This window comes from Eublepharis macularius, chromosome 6 (assembly GCF_028583425.1).
Source record: "Eublepharis macularius isolate TG4126 chromosome 6, MPM_Emac_v1.0, whole genome shotgun sequence".
NCBI classification, from domain to species: domain Eukaryota; kingdom Metazoa; phylum Chordata; class Lepidosauria; order Squamata; family Eublepharidae; genus Eublepharis; species Eublepharis macularius.
The window spans coordinates 11,357,733-11,372,568 of NC_072795.1; the positions used below are offsets into that span (position 1 = coordinate 11,357,733).

At 46.9% G+C, this 14,836-nt stretch overlaps 1 protein-coding gene across 2 annotated transcripts in view; it reads left to right on the plus strand.

Moving 5' to 3' along the window:
- Positions 1-98: 98 nt before the first annotated feature.
- The window catches only part of EEF1AKMT4 (EEF1A lysine methyltransferase 4), a 31,808-nt gene continuing 17,070 nt past the window's right edge, over positions 99-14,836 (plus strand). For both annotated transcript variants that reach the window (XM_054983702.1, XM_054983704.1), the window contains exon 1: positions 99-302. In XM_054983702.1, the coding sequence (XP_054839677.1) occupies positions 125-302 (178 nt within the window). In that variant the 5' untranslated portion in view covers positions 99-124. The remainder of the gene's footprint in view (positions 303-14,836) is intronic.

Here is a 14,836-nt window from a genome sequence, read left to right on the forward strand (position 1 = left end):
TTAGAGGACCTAGAAAAAGGGGTTGTGGGCGGGGGGGGATGGCTTTCGCGGTTGCACCGGCCTCCACCGGAAGCTCCACGTGGGTTGTGCAACGCACGTGGGCGGAGAGGGGCTTCGGCGGAGGATGGGCGAGCCTCGGCGGCGGCTGCCGGATTCCAACGCCCGCTACGGGGAGCGGAGCTTCTGGGAGTCGCGCTATCGGGACGAGGGAGCCACCCCGGCCGAGTGGTTTGGGGGCCTGGACTCTTTCCGCGAGCAGCTGGAGGCGGAGCTGAGCCCGACCGATCGCATCCTGGTGCTGGGTGAGTGGCCGCCGGGCAGGCTCCCGGGCTCCAGGTGGGGCCTGGAGATCTCCCGGAATGGCAGTTGGTCTTGAGAAGGAAGAGAGCAGCCTCCCTCCTTTGCCAGTTCGACTGCCCTGAGCTCAGCAGGCGGCCCTGGCGAAGCCACTCCTCTCAGCCCTAGCTCCCCAGATGTATCCCACCGTACGACTGAGGGCCAAACTACAAGTGACGAATGACACTTGAACAGCAAGTGTATTCCTCCCTGTTCACTTGCCCTCCACTTGATCCAGTTGCCGTTCAAGTGTCATTCGTCACTTGTAGCTTGGCCCTAAGACCGAGTTTGTTCACCTCTGAGTGGGGCACTGATCTGCCTAGAAGAGCAGTATATAATCGGAGTTATTATTATGAGCTGTTGTAACATAGAGGTTAGGTGGTTGACATGTAAATCAACATTAGGAAGAAAAGTATAAATGAAGCGAATAAATAACATCAGATGGCCGCCCCTGCACGGTGCCTTCCTGGTGATGAGGAAGAGGGGGTTGGGATCATGCAAAGGGCACCCTTATTTGACACCTCCCAAAGCTGTACCATTGTAGCATAGAGCTGCTGCATCATAGTGGTTAAGTGGTTGGGTTGTAACTCAGCATTCTGCTGGTTCGACTCCCACTGCCATGAACACAGCAGGTGGCCTTGGACAAACCACTCCTCTTGCCCCAGCTCCCCAGCTGCATTTTTGGGATAATAATAACACAGACTTTGTTCACTGCTCTGAGTGGTCATAGATCCAGAGGAGTTAGCCGTGTTAGTCTGTAGTAGCAAAATCAGAAAGAGTCCAGTAGCACCTTTAAGACTAACCAATTTTATTATAGCATAAGCTTTCGAGAATCAAGTTCTCTTCATCAGATTCCTGATCAAAACATCTGATCAGGCATCTGATGAAGAGAACTTGATTCTCGAAAGCTTATGCTATAATAAAATTGGTTAGTCTTAAAGGTGCTACTGGACTCTTTTTGATTTTGCTCTGAGTGGGGCACTGATCTGTCCAGAAGAGAGAGAGATAAGTGCAGTTATTCTTAGGAGCTGCTCTAGCATAGTGGTTAAGTAATACAAATCGGGCAAATCAGCGCTCTGCTGGTTTGCATCCCACTGCTGCCCTGAGCTCTGTAGGTGGCTCTGTTCACCGCTTTGAGCGGGCACTAATCTTTCTAGAAGAGCTGTATATAAGCACAGTCATTATTATTTATTATTACTGCCATGAGCTCAGGAGGTGGCCTTGGATAAGGCACTCCTCTCACCCCCAGCAACCTGGCTGTATTGCGGGGATTGATCGAGAAAAATTAAGATTTAGAAATTTTAGGTTAGTAAGATTGTCTCTTTTGCCTTCTGCCTGTTGCCAAGGATTCTGCGCGAGTAGAAAACAAAACAACAGTCCCTGTAGTAGATACAGAGATTCTCTATGTGAACCTTAAAGTATTTTGAAATGTTTATCTATATTTTTATATAAAGTGCAAGTGCTTAAATAATAAGTGCAAACATACAAGTTAACAATAACATCAGCCACTTTCTCACAATAATTATTACAGAAGCTCTTAAACTAACAGTATAATCACACAACTTACATAGCTAACATATACTCAAGGACCATCAATAATCTTCGTTCATCCAATAAATATAGTTATTCCAATAAATCGTATATATGTAGGAGAATAAATATAGATGTCCAATCCTCGATACAAAAATACAATTATTGACAACGCTAAATAGTAATTACAATAAATATATTCTCTAATATAAATGCACTTTGGCAAATAGAAAAATAGAAAGGCTGAAGTCCATTGTTTGAAACTTCCTTCAACCCTAAAGTGACCATGCCTTTGACTACAGGAGATCTGGTTTTTATAACAAGATATACTCCCTGTTGCCTTTTCTTATCTTTAAAGATGGTATGTAGATGTGCCAACCTTACTGCCTTAGCAGGAACATTGATAATAGGAAAGACAGGAAGACACAATTTACCGTTTTAGGTCTCCTATCAATAGGGGCCCCCTAGTCCTTTGATACTTTGATAAAGTTCTTACTATTCATGTTTTGTGTGCTTTGTCTGACTTGCATCTGAATAAACCTTGCCACTTATGTCAACTGAATCTTCTTATTTTGCCTTGACCGGGGTTTTCTAAAACCAGATTCCCTTAAAAATTCCCCTAACAGGGATAATAACAACACTGCCCTTGTTCACCACGCTGACTAGGTCATTAATTTGCAGTACGTAAGTGCAGTTGTGGTTGTTGTTATGGCTGCTTTGGACAGTGGACTCTATGGCATTATACCCCACTGAGATCCGCCTCGTTCCCTGACCGCTGCCCTCCCTAGGCTGCACCCCCCAAATCTCTAGGAATTTTCCAACCCAGAGGTGGCTTCCCCCGGGGTGGAGGGGGGGTGATAGAGACTGTGATCAGTGGGCCTTGCATGAGCTGTTTCTGACCCTCCAACTGGGTCCTGGAGAGCTGTCAGAATTACAGACAAGAGCGATCGGTTCCCCTGGAGAAAATGGCAGCTTTGGAAGGTGGACTACGTGGAATTATAACCTGCTAAGGTCCGCCCTCTCCACAAGCCCCTCCATCCCTGGGCCCCAATGCTAAATCTCGAAGAATTTTGCAACTGGGAGTTGGCATCCCAATTTTTCTCCATCTTGGAGGGTTCTTCAAGGCCTGTTCAGTTTCGTCTCTTGGCCCGGCAACTTATAGACGTCCATGGGGCGAAAGATCAAGAAAAGTTCCATTGTGCTTCCTCACAGCAAGGCCGGTCGAGAGGTGAAGAACGTGGATTCTGAGGTTGCAACACGTTGAGTCCTTAATGCACATTTTTGTATCATGGGGTAGGGTTTGCGGAAGCATGGATGTTGAAACTGAAGCTGTGGGTTTTGGGGGGTGGGATTTTGGGGCTCTCCATCCCACCACACGCACCCACAGATGGTATCACGTCAGGCAACTGGAAGACGTTGTTCCTGCTGCAGCCAAAGGCTAACTCCTGAGGGCACTGTTGTCCCAGTCCCCAACATTAGGTGCAGACTTGCCAACCTCCAGGTGGGGCCCGGAGAGAATAATACCAAGTTTGCACTGTTTATGGGCAAAAATGTTTTGCTATGTAAAACAACCTCTCACAGTGAATTCTGTAAATCAACAAAAGTTACCAGTCTTGCTTGCCTGTATGTACCTATATTGGTATTTGTGGTAAAAAAAAACCACCTGTTCGTGTAAGAGTTCTCTGCCTGGTTGCCTTTGGCAGCTTTTACTGGCCATATGCAGGTAAATCTAATAGAAATGGAGACCGGCCTTCTTTCCCCCAGGTTATGGGAAAGGTGATGAATGAGCTTGAACTGGCACGTCCAGTGGCTGGAATATTTTTAAGCAAAAAAGGTTTTATGTTGGAGAAATGCTGAGACTGGAAGCCAGCATATTGTCTCTCTTTCTTGCACACTCTCTCTCAACAAATAAGTAAATAAAAGGTGACTGTAATATCTAGCCCAGGGGTCTTCGGCGTGGCACCTGTGGGCAACATTTTTCCCAGCACCTACCAAGTGTTTTTAGAAAGTGGACGGGCCGGGGGGGGGGGGGGGCTTTTGCCCGGCAGGGCTTCTGATTGACGTTGGAGATGTGATTGGCTATGCAGGAAAAAAACGAGTGTTTGGGCAGCAGCTGCCGCCATAGCACAAAGATCTTCACTGAGTGACTGAAGGTCAGTTGTACGTCAGCAAGAGAATATTTCTAAACAGTATGTTCGTTTAAAGAGGCATGCTGTTAAGCAGAGCTGCTGCCTGAAATGTTGAAGAGTTCCTGTGAGAGTTATGCTCAGCCTTGCTCCCTGACATTTTGGGGTTGCCTCCGCCTCTTGTGGCAGCCATTTTGGAGTTGGCTCCGCCTCTTGTGGCAGCCATTTTGGGGTTCCCACCACCCTGTGTCAGAATTCCTAAGATACTCGCAGGCTCAGTAAGTGTGGGGACTTCAGATATAGCCCATGTACCGTAGCGCTGCAAAAAGGAGCTATTGGTGCAAGCCCTAATTCTTGGTTGCTAAGTCAAGAATTCCAAAGTACTCATTAACCTGATGATAGGGGAATAGAATTGCCAAAGTCAGTGTCAGGTGTCAGCATTACTGAGCAGCTGTGTGGCCCCACAATATCAGGAGTGTGTTCTGCTATGCAGCAGCGTTCGCAGCTTTCAGTCTGTCTCTTAGTTATGGTGCTAGGCACCCCTGGCAGGATTGGTCTTGCCTGCTCTTCTAAACTCAGGTATAGGATGCCTGGTTAACTTCCTCCTTAAGAAGTCTGTCTCTCCGCCTCTGTTTCCCATCTGTACACAGGGAAAAAAAATACTGCCTTGCACGGCTGTTGTGGTGATCAGTAAATAAGATGGATGAAAAGTGTTTTATGTGGTGCTTGAGTGACCTCTGGAACTCCTTGCCGCAGGATTCATGAATCCAAATATTACAAAGGGCTTAAAATAATCCAGACCAACCACTGGCTTCTATTTTATTTATTTATTTACTTCATTTATACCCCGCCTTAATTCACCACAGGGACCCAAAGCGGCTTACGTCATTCTAGGTTTCTCTATCCTCAACAACAACCCTGTGAGTTAGGTTAGGCTAGTCAAATAACTAGATCCTCAGCCACGAACTTCCTCTTAGCAGCTCTTTAAGCCAACCAACAGGGCGATCCTAGGAACATTTTCCTGGGAGAAAGCCCCTTGAATAGGCCTGAGTAGGATTCTGCATAGATCTACTTAGGATGGCACTGTAAAACATTCTGTACAGTGGAAATGGTTGTCATAAGAATGCTGTACTGTCACCCTTCAGCCACTGGAGGGCAGGAGCGATACATAGTTGTTGGTCTCAGGTGGGTAGCCGTGTTGATCTGCCCTGGAAGAGCAAGATTAGAGTCCAGTAGCACCTTAAAGACCAACTAGATTTCCAGGATATGAGCTTTCAAGAGTCAGAGCTCCCTTCATCCGATGGTCTGATGGTGACTGGCAGGCGGCATGGCAGTGCTGAGTTGACCAGATCTCTGGTCAGTCGTGGCTAATTTGGCAACATAGCCTTGTGCTGCCACAAGGAAAGAAGACGAGAAGAGGGGTGGACAGCTCTGTTTTTGCTATCTTATGGCTGTTATTCCAACCCCCATTTTGCTCAGTTTCCCCTCTGCTCCAATGCCAGTTTCAAGCTTGGTAGCAGTGACTCAGATCTGGACTAGCGAGGGGGTGTTTTGGGGAATTGTAAGTAGTTACTGCATTGAGGCATCTTAAGGGTTATTCAGATGTTTAAGGGAAGGAGGTATACAGTGTAAGATGCTGTCTGGTCTGATGCTGACAGGACTGTAGGTTTCCCTGTGAGATTCTAGACTCACTGGCCACCTGAGCTTTGGCAGGCATCTAGTTCCTTACCTTGCAAAGCAAAGTGGCTCAGAGAAACTGCGAGTTGGAGGCGTTTTGTGTTTTTTAGGTAGAAACCTAGTTTGTGCAATTTGGATGAATTGCACAAATTGGGCGTGTTTGCCAGGCCTGCCCAGCGATTAACAACTTATCGTTCTGACTTCCATGAGCCAAGCTTTGAAATAACATTTTGATTATTTTGGTAAGGAAGAAGGTGGGTAGAAAATCCATGAAGGCAATTCCGTGCTTTCTTTGCAAATATGAGGACTCGAAACGTTTTTTAAAAACACCTCAAAGGTACCAGGTTTTTTAGAGTCAGAAGTAGCTTGCCTGGAAGATACAGATACATTAGCCTGTGTGGCGGCTTGCAAGAGAAATCTGGCAAAGGTTTCTGACAAAGGGAGCTTTGACTCTTGAAAGCTCACCCCCTGGAAATCTAGTTGATCTTTAAGGTGCTACTGGACTCGAATCTTGCTCTTCTACCACAGCCCAACACTGCTACCCGCCTGAAACGATCGGCAAGAGAAATGGCTCCCCTCGCCTTCTCCTCCTTGCTTTCCACCCTATAGCGAGGAAGGGTGTTCTTGGATCACTCCCTCCCTATTATGCACAGAAGATGCCAATCGGGGGTGGAGGGAGATGGACGGGAAGGCACATGGGTGCAGCAACAAGCCGTCCGCTTCTACTGCAGGGGTGACATTTTGTGAACGCGCAACATCGAATTCCTCCTGGCTGCCACCAGAGGGCAGTGTGGCGTCCCCTAAAATGGATGCTTCTCTTTGCTTTGTTTGTTTGTTTTATTTATTTAAAACCTGTCTTGTGATTTCCCCTTTGAGGGCTGTTCCTGATGGGGGCATAGCTTTACAGAATTACTGAGTCAGCCTGTTGGTCATCCTCTCCTTATAGCAGGAGTCTTTAGTAAGCTTTAAGGGTGTTTCCCTGTGTTTGGGGAGTCCTGTTTTTTTTAATTTAATGCAGCTGTTTGAATACCTATTGAACAAACCTGGGAATATGGGCAGGGCTTAGGAACCATTTGGGTATATTGGAAGGGGATAAGGACTGTGCAGTGGCTTGGATACCCTGTCACCTGACTGCCAAAAAAACCTTCACATCAAACCTCTTTCTGAGCTGACATATTTCCAAACTTTTCCGTAGACTCATAAGTGCTAGAAACTTGCTTCTCATTTAAACATTCTCGAAAGCCACCAGGCTGTCTGGCACCGTTCTCCTGGTTAGTATTACTAGATGAAAGGCAAGATGCAGCTGCTTAGATATGCTGCACCCTCTTTTGGGGGAGATCCAGAGGAGTTAGCTGTGTTAGTCTGTAGTAGCAAAATAGAAAAGAGTCAGTAGCACCTTTAAGACTAACCAACTTTACTGTAGCATAAGCTTTCGAGAATCACAGTTCTCTTCGTCAGATGCAAAGTTGGTTAGTCTTAAAGGTGCTACTGGACTCTTTTCTCTTATGGGGGGAGAACCTGGCTTTCATTTGCTTAGAAGTAAAAGTTTCTAACTCTTTTAACTGTTCTGTTTGAAGCTGAAAATGTAACACTGGAGACGCGTGAAGGCTGTGAAGCCAAGAGGCAAGCTAAAGGCGTGCCCAGGTGTCATTGTTTTTCATCTCTTGTGAGTTGAGCCCATCTGTTTGGATTTTTCCAAGGCTGACTCAGGCTTTTCTCGTTGGCGGCTAATAGTAAGAATATCAGAGCGAGAAGCGCTTGTCCGCCAACTCTGATTTGGCATCTGCCATGGAAATGATATGCAGTTTGTTAATTGCATGTGCCTTAAATATGCAAGCTCGCTTTGGCTGCGTCTGTCTCAGGTATATTTTTATCTCTCTCTTAATATGTATTTCCAAATGAGTATCTATTTAAATATTACTTCTTTTCCCCCCAGATGTTTCTGTATGGCTTTATTCCTTCGTATGCGGAAAGCTCAGAGTTCATCTGGTTAAAGAAGAAATTTACGTGATACTTTAATGCAATCTTCTCCTGTAGATTAGAATGTGCAGGCTGCACAAATGGATTCTTTCAGTGGAATCTCTGTGTTTGTTCCTTTTTAAAAAAGTGTCTAGTTCTCATGGCTATGGAAGAACAGGGAGTCATCCAGGCCCCCACTGATGTCATGACGTTTCCGTGGACTTAAATGATGAGTGGGCATTATTTATTATTTTATTCACGTGGTTTATAGTCCGCCTTTCTCTCTGAGACTCAAGGCGGATTACACAGTGTAAGTCAATACGATCAGTGGCTGGGATATCCAATAAACAGTACAATAAGGTTTGGATTGCAGAAGTTTGAAAGCAACTAGAAATCTGATACTAAGCTGTAAACAATGTGGGAACAAGGCGTAAGCAATTAAACATGACATGTTAAACAGCACAGAAGTAACCTAGTAGGAACATTCTTACAGCAACAGTACACAGTAGTATAGTCTGCAGTCTCTATCCCTTTACCAAAGCGGTTTTTTGATCTTTTTCCTTACGGTGTATCCCTTCTGCCTCTGTGTTTAAAAAAAAAAAACCTAGACAATTCAGTTTTGCATAGATTGTAGAAAGCCAGGAGAATGCTGTCTTTCTCATCAAGAACGTCATTCCATAAGGTGGAGGTCACATCAGAGAATTACCTGCTGTAAGCATCGCTGTGTGAACTTCTTGTGTCTTTTGGAGCCACCACACCATTCCTCCGGGCCTCCAGCCAGGTTCCCTTGATGGATGCATCAGACTGCCCTTTGCATCAGATTTTCTGTTTATGGCACACCATGGTCTGGGTTTGTGCAGTTTAATCTGGGGGCGGGCAGGTGGACGGGCCCCGTTCTGCAGCAAGGGGCAGTCTAGCTGGCCTCTCCTAGTTCGACAATTCCATGCACACATCTTGGCCAGCAAATGGCACTGCTTTGGTTTGTTTGAAACACGTCTGTCCTGCCTTTGGGAATTCATAAGGTGGTTTCCAGCAACGAGCCGCTGAAAACACTCCTAGAAAATGCCACAAGATAAAGCCACCGACAACACAAAAGGCAACAGAGAAAGCAGCCGAAGCCTCCCCACAGCCCCTGATGGCTTCATTGATTTGCTACTCCAGTCAGTCCTAGGGAGAGGGAGCCGGAGAAATCTCCCTTGGAAAGGAGTTCCGTAGTTTGGGTGCCACCACTGAGAAGGCCCGGTCTCATGTCGACACCCACCACAAGGATGTACAGATCGGGGTCACCTCTGATGAGCAGGAGAAGGGAGGTCCAGGTCTCCTTATCCCAGACTGGTTTGGTCCTTAAAGTCCAAAACCAGCTCTTTGACTTGGTCCCGGAAGCCAACCAGCAGTCAGTTCAGGTTGATGTAAAAGATAAGAACATAAGAAGAGCCCCATTGGATCACAGCAGTGGTGCGTCTAGTCCAGCATCCTGTCCCACCCACACAATGGCCAACCAGTTACTCTGGAGGATCAACACAGAGGCCGAGGCCTTCCCCTGACATTGCCTCCTGCCACTGCTGTTCAGAGGTTGACTGCCTTTGAATGCGGAGGTTCTCTTTAGTCCCCATGGCTAGCAGCCGCTGATAGACCCATCCTCCATGAATCTGCCTAATCCCCTTTTAAAGCAGTGTGTGCCTGTGGCTTAGTTGGATATTTGAAGCAAATGATTTTTCTGAAGAAAGCTTATGTACATCTTTATCCCGGCACGCCTCTTAGGAGCTCAAGATGGCGTGTGTCATTCTCACCGCCTATGTTTTATCCTCTCAACAGCCCTGTGAGGTAGTGTAAGCTGCCAGAGGGTGACTGGCCCAAGGTCACCCGGCAAGCTTCACAGCAGAGGGAGATTTAAACTGGGACCATCCCAGGTCCCGGTCTGACACCCTATCCCACCTGCTGTTTGCCAGACCCGGCAGAGGTCGGAGTTGGCCTGAGGCATGCAGTAGCGCACCAGTTTGGCCATCCTCGCTGCTTTCCAGCATTCAATTTGGAGTGCTTTGATCATGAAACTCGGCTTCGTGCTACCAGCTGAGCACAGCTCTGTCCCTAGAAAGCCCGGCTAGTTATGCAATCTCGATCTGCGGCTCGTCCCCCGCCCGCCTCTCTGTAGCCAAGCAGGGTCTCTGCTTCTGCCTTGCCTCACATGGTATATCTTTGTTGCTTCATCGGACCTTTCTTGGGCTCTCTGCAACATCCCTCCGCCCAAATTGTAACCCACACATTAACAGAATCCGGGCGTATGGGTTGGGGAAAGCACCAGCCGGGGAGAAGAGGGACTCTAAGCCCACATTAATCCTACCTGATGCTTTATCTTTCTGATCCAGCGGCCGCTGCTGCGGCTGTAGCTTTTAACCTGGTAGTTCCTTAATCTGATATTGGGAGAGAGACTAGCGTTTCCAAGCAGGTTGGGATTAACTGGGTCTAATCGCCTGATCCTGTTAGAGGGATCGGTCTGCCTGATATGTGATTAACGGCAGCCACATTCCTGCTCCGCTGGGAAATTGGGGGGTGAGGAGTGGGGGTGAGTTGAGAGTTGCACGATTTGTGGGACTGTGGTGGCTCCTCTGTCAAGCCAGGAATGGCAGGATTCTGTCTGCTGAGTCACAGAAAAGATCCCCTTGTGAGTATTATCCACCGCTCCTTTCCATGTGCATGCGCCAGGGTTTCCCCATCCGTCTTCTCGCACTGTACTAAAAACACTTTTTGACACTGCTCAGATTTGGGGGTTCAGGTAGGCATATGGGGCGATAGGAAGGGCTCTTCTTTTTTGAAGAGGCCTACTGGCTACCCCCCCCCCCCCACCAGAGCCCTGTGGCGCAGAGTGGTAAGCTGCAGTACTGCAGCCCAAGCTCTGCTCACGACCTGAGTTCGATCCTGGCGGAAGCCGGCTCAAAATTGACTCAGCCTTCCATCCTTCCAAAGTCAGTAAAATGAGTACCCGGTTTCCTGGGGGTAAAGCGTAGACAACTGGGGAAGGGAATGGCAAACCACCCCTAACAAAAAAAAGTCTGCCAAGAAAACGTCGTGATGCGACATCCTCCATGAGTCAGTAATGACTTGGTGCTTGCACAGGTGCTTGCACTACCTTTATCTTTTACCTGCTGGCTACCCCACTCCATGTTCCGAGGTCACTGTGCAACCTGCCGGATCAGGCCTTGATGCATACTGGGCAAAGGGCACTTCCCACAGCAGATGCCGCATCAAATTCAGCCCAGTGCAAAGCAAGCAGCGGGCGCCTCCCAAAGCCCGTCTGAGAGTTCAGAACATGCCGATACAGGTGGATTCCTTGCCGGTGTGATCTGTGGCACAATATTCATAAAAATGATTATGCCCAGGCTTAAATATTTGGAGGAGTGATATAATGCAAAGCCCCTTGGGTCTGAAGAACTTGTGAGGTTATCTTCAAAGCAAAGGGAAGGGCAGAGGCCCGGGTGCAACAGCGAAATGGCGCTCTGGCCTGAGAGGTCGAGACAAAGGCTTCACAGGCGAGATTTGTTCGTTTGTTCAGGATACTTCTGTGCCGCCTCATCAGAGTCCTGCTGGAGGCCGCTTGCAATTGAAAAACATTGCAGTACAGAAACAAGCCAGTGGATGCAAGCGGCATAAAAGCAGTCAGGCAAAAGAAGTAAACTCTTAAAAAACTGCAAAATAGTAGAGTCCAGTAGCACCTTTCAGACGAACCAACTTTATTGCAGCATAAGCTTTCGAGAACCACAGCTCTCTTCGTCAGATGCATCGTCAGATGCATCTGATGAAGAGAGCTATGGTTCTCTAAAGCTTATGCTTCAATAAAGTTGATTAGTCTCAAAGATGCAATGGACTTTTTACTATTTAGCAACTACAGACTAACACGGTTAACTCCTCTGGATCTTAAAAAGCTGGTAAGATAAAAAACTCCTAATAAAAAGACTAGGTAAAAAGACTGCCTGGCGCTTGAAAGAAAGTGAAGGAGGTGCCTGAAGAGCCTTGAGGGGAGGGCCTTCCAAAGGTAAAGTGCCACCACAGAAAATGCCCTGTCTCTAGTTGCCACTTGCCTTGCCTCTGAAGGCAGGGGCACAGAGAGCAGGGCGTGGGAGGCATATTTTTGCTGGCAGTCTGGATAGTACGGGAGGAGACAGTCCTTCGGGTACTTTGTCTCATAGGTATTTAGAGCCTTAAAGGTGAGAACCAGCACTGTGAACTATGCCTGCAAACCAGTGCAGATAGGTTTGATACAATCCCTGTACGGTCGTTGCATTTTGGACCAATTGAAGTTTCTGGGCTGTTTTCAAGCGTAGCCCCACGTAGAACATATCACAGTAATCTAACTTGTGATGTGATCAGAGCATGGGCCACCGTGGCTAAATCACACGTTTCAAGGAACGGCCGTAGCTGGCAAAGCAGCCAAAGATGATAAAAGGCACTATGGCCACGGAGAAGATGTGAGCCTCCAAGTGTCGGCCAAGATCCAGTAGCGCTCCTAACCTGTGAACCTGCTTCTCCAGTGGGACTGTTGCCTGCTCCAGGACAAGGCAGCTCTGCAGTCCCCAAGTAACATCCCCTTTTATTGACAGCACCTCAGTCTTGTCTGAGCTTCAGTTTACTCTGCTTCAGTTCACTGGCACTTGTCCACACCATTGCTTTATTCAGGTGTCTCTTCGGCACTTCCCCAGACCCACCTGGCTTCACCGTAAAGGAGCAGTAGAGCTGGGTGTCATCCGCATATTGGTGGCTCCTCACTCCGAATTCTCTATGACCCCCCTCTGGGAGAACCCCTTGTTCAATGGCAAGCCAGTCCAAGAGTCCCATTTCAGCACCGGAGACGTGGCTGCTTTGCCAAACCCCTTCGAAACTGCAAAATTCTCTTATGCGTCCTTGAATAAAATAAACCCATTTCCGATGGAAATCGCAACTGGGAGCATTCGGTATTTCACGCGCAACCCAGTTGCAGTGATAAGATCAGCTGGTTTTGCTTGAGGTATGTTCTGCAACGAGACTTGCCCCCTTGATCTTGCCCGTATGTCTTATCCCACTCGAGTCTCCAACCGTACTCTACTTCCACAGTGGCAATGCTGGCTAGGCAAGAGACTAAAGGCAAGGTGCTTCTGTATCTTTGAGAGACTTGTGGTGCAGTCATGTGCAAACTTACTCCAGTATAAGCCCATTGATTTCAGTGGGCTTAGACTGCAGTAACTCTGCATAGAGCCAAGTTTCTCTGATCCAAACGGCCTGGAAGCAGGCAGGTTGCTTTTTTCTGGTTGACGGAGCAGCTCCAGCGTCACATAAACGTCCTGCCACATTGCTTGACACACTTTATAATTTGATATTAAGACAGTTTGATAAAGATAATTGGTAGGTTGGGTAAATAATTAGCGAAACAGATTGTATAATGTGGAAATATCGGTATAAAGTCAATACTGTTATTGAAAGGTAAAGTATAAGGTAATGATATACAGAAGGGAAATAAGAATTTTTTCTTTCTTCTTGTTCAAGATAAGGAATAGAAATAGGTTAGGTCCATGTTAATCAGTTATATTCAGAAATAAGCAGTGATATTGTTAATAATTGTTATTGTATTGTCGAAGGCTTTCACGGCCGGAGAACGATGGTTGTTGTGGGTTTTCCGGGCTGTATTGCCGTGGTCTTGGCATTGTAGTCCCTGACGTTTCGCCAGCAGCTGTGGCTGGCATCTTCAGAGGTGTAGCACCAAAAGACAGAGATCTCTCAGTATCAAACTGTGGAGACGATGTTAGCAGGTAATTTATATCTACTCAGGAAGGTGGGTTTGGGCTGAGTCATCCTGTAAGAGTTTCCCAGGGTGTGGAATGCTAATGGAGGGAGGCTTCACTGTATCCTGAGGAGGTTGTCTCAGCCCAACCCCACCTTCCTGAGTAGATATAAATGACCTGCCAACATCTTTTCCACACTGTGACACTGAGAGATCTCTGTCTTTTGGTGCTACACCTCTGAAGATGCCAGCCACAGCTGCTGGCGAAACGTCAGGAACTACAATGCCAAGACCACGGCAATACAGCCCGGAAAACCCACAACAACCAATAATTGTTATTGTTAAAATGGGATGGATAACTTGGAGTGATAATGAAGTAATGAGTTTTTTAACTATTAGATAACGAGCAGGAACAGATTTGAATTCTGTGTGTGTAGTACAGATGAGAAAATATACACTAGGCTCAATAATTATATTAATTTCTATTTTAATATTGGTAAAAGTTATTTTTTTTTAACTCTGTATTTTAACAACCCTTGTAGCACATAGTCTTGTAACTGTTTTGCTTCTCCCCCTTCTTTCTCCTCTCTTTCTGTACCCCTTTTTTGCTTTAATGAAATAAAAATTAACTAGAAAAATGTCCTACTACATTGTTTAATAGATGTATAATCTATGAATGAATCGAGGCACATCCTGTAATCGAATTTGAGTCTGTGAGAACGGTGGACTATAATGTGAATAAATAGGGGGGGGGGGGCGGGAATTAGGATTATTTTGTGGCTGAAAGTGGCCGCCTCTCCGAGGGCCTCGAGTGTCGTTCCCAGAAGTTCTGCTCCCATATTGAAACTTCATCCTTTTGGAGACCCTTAAACCACACTCGGTGATGGTACCAACCCACCGCCACTGCTTATTTCATTCACCATGTGCCCGTTGCTGTTTGCCTTGATAAGGGCTAGAAACTTACAAGGCAGATCAGCAACAAAATCTCTGCCCCCAGTTCTGCATGGGAAGACGTGCTTGTGCAATGTATCTAAATGTATCTACTAGTGTGTAACTAGTCTCCCTACAGCTAATTTCATGCTTTGAGTTTTAAGATGGAATAGGGGGTGGGGGGGTTACAATCCTGGGGTGCTCGAGCCAATGCCAAAGCAGCCTGTTACCGAGTGCCGGGATCCTAGTGCCTTTGCTCCTCTGCCAGGCATGCAAATGCCAGGCCCAATGTGAAAAGTAATTAACGTGCCTTTTGCAACCCGCTCATTAAGTGCTGCTTCATCTCTAATTAAGTTAATTGTGATCCACGGCACCCACTCGGCCCTGATTTCTCCCTTCCCCCAGCCTGGATCTTCCCAGTTCAGTCTGCTAGGGAGCAGTTGGCAGGGCGGATTCTCAGCCGGTGCCTCTTTTGACACCAGAGGCTGTTGAGGGTAACAGCCACCACCTGGTTTTATTTTGCTTCGTT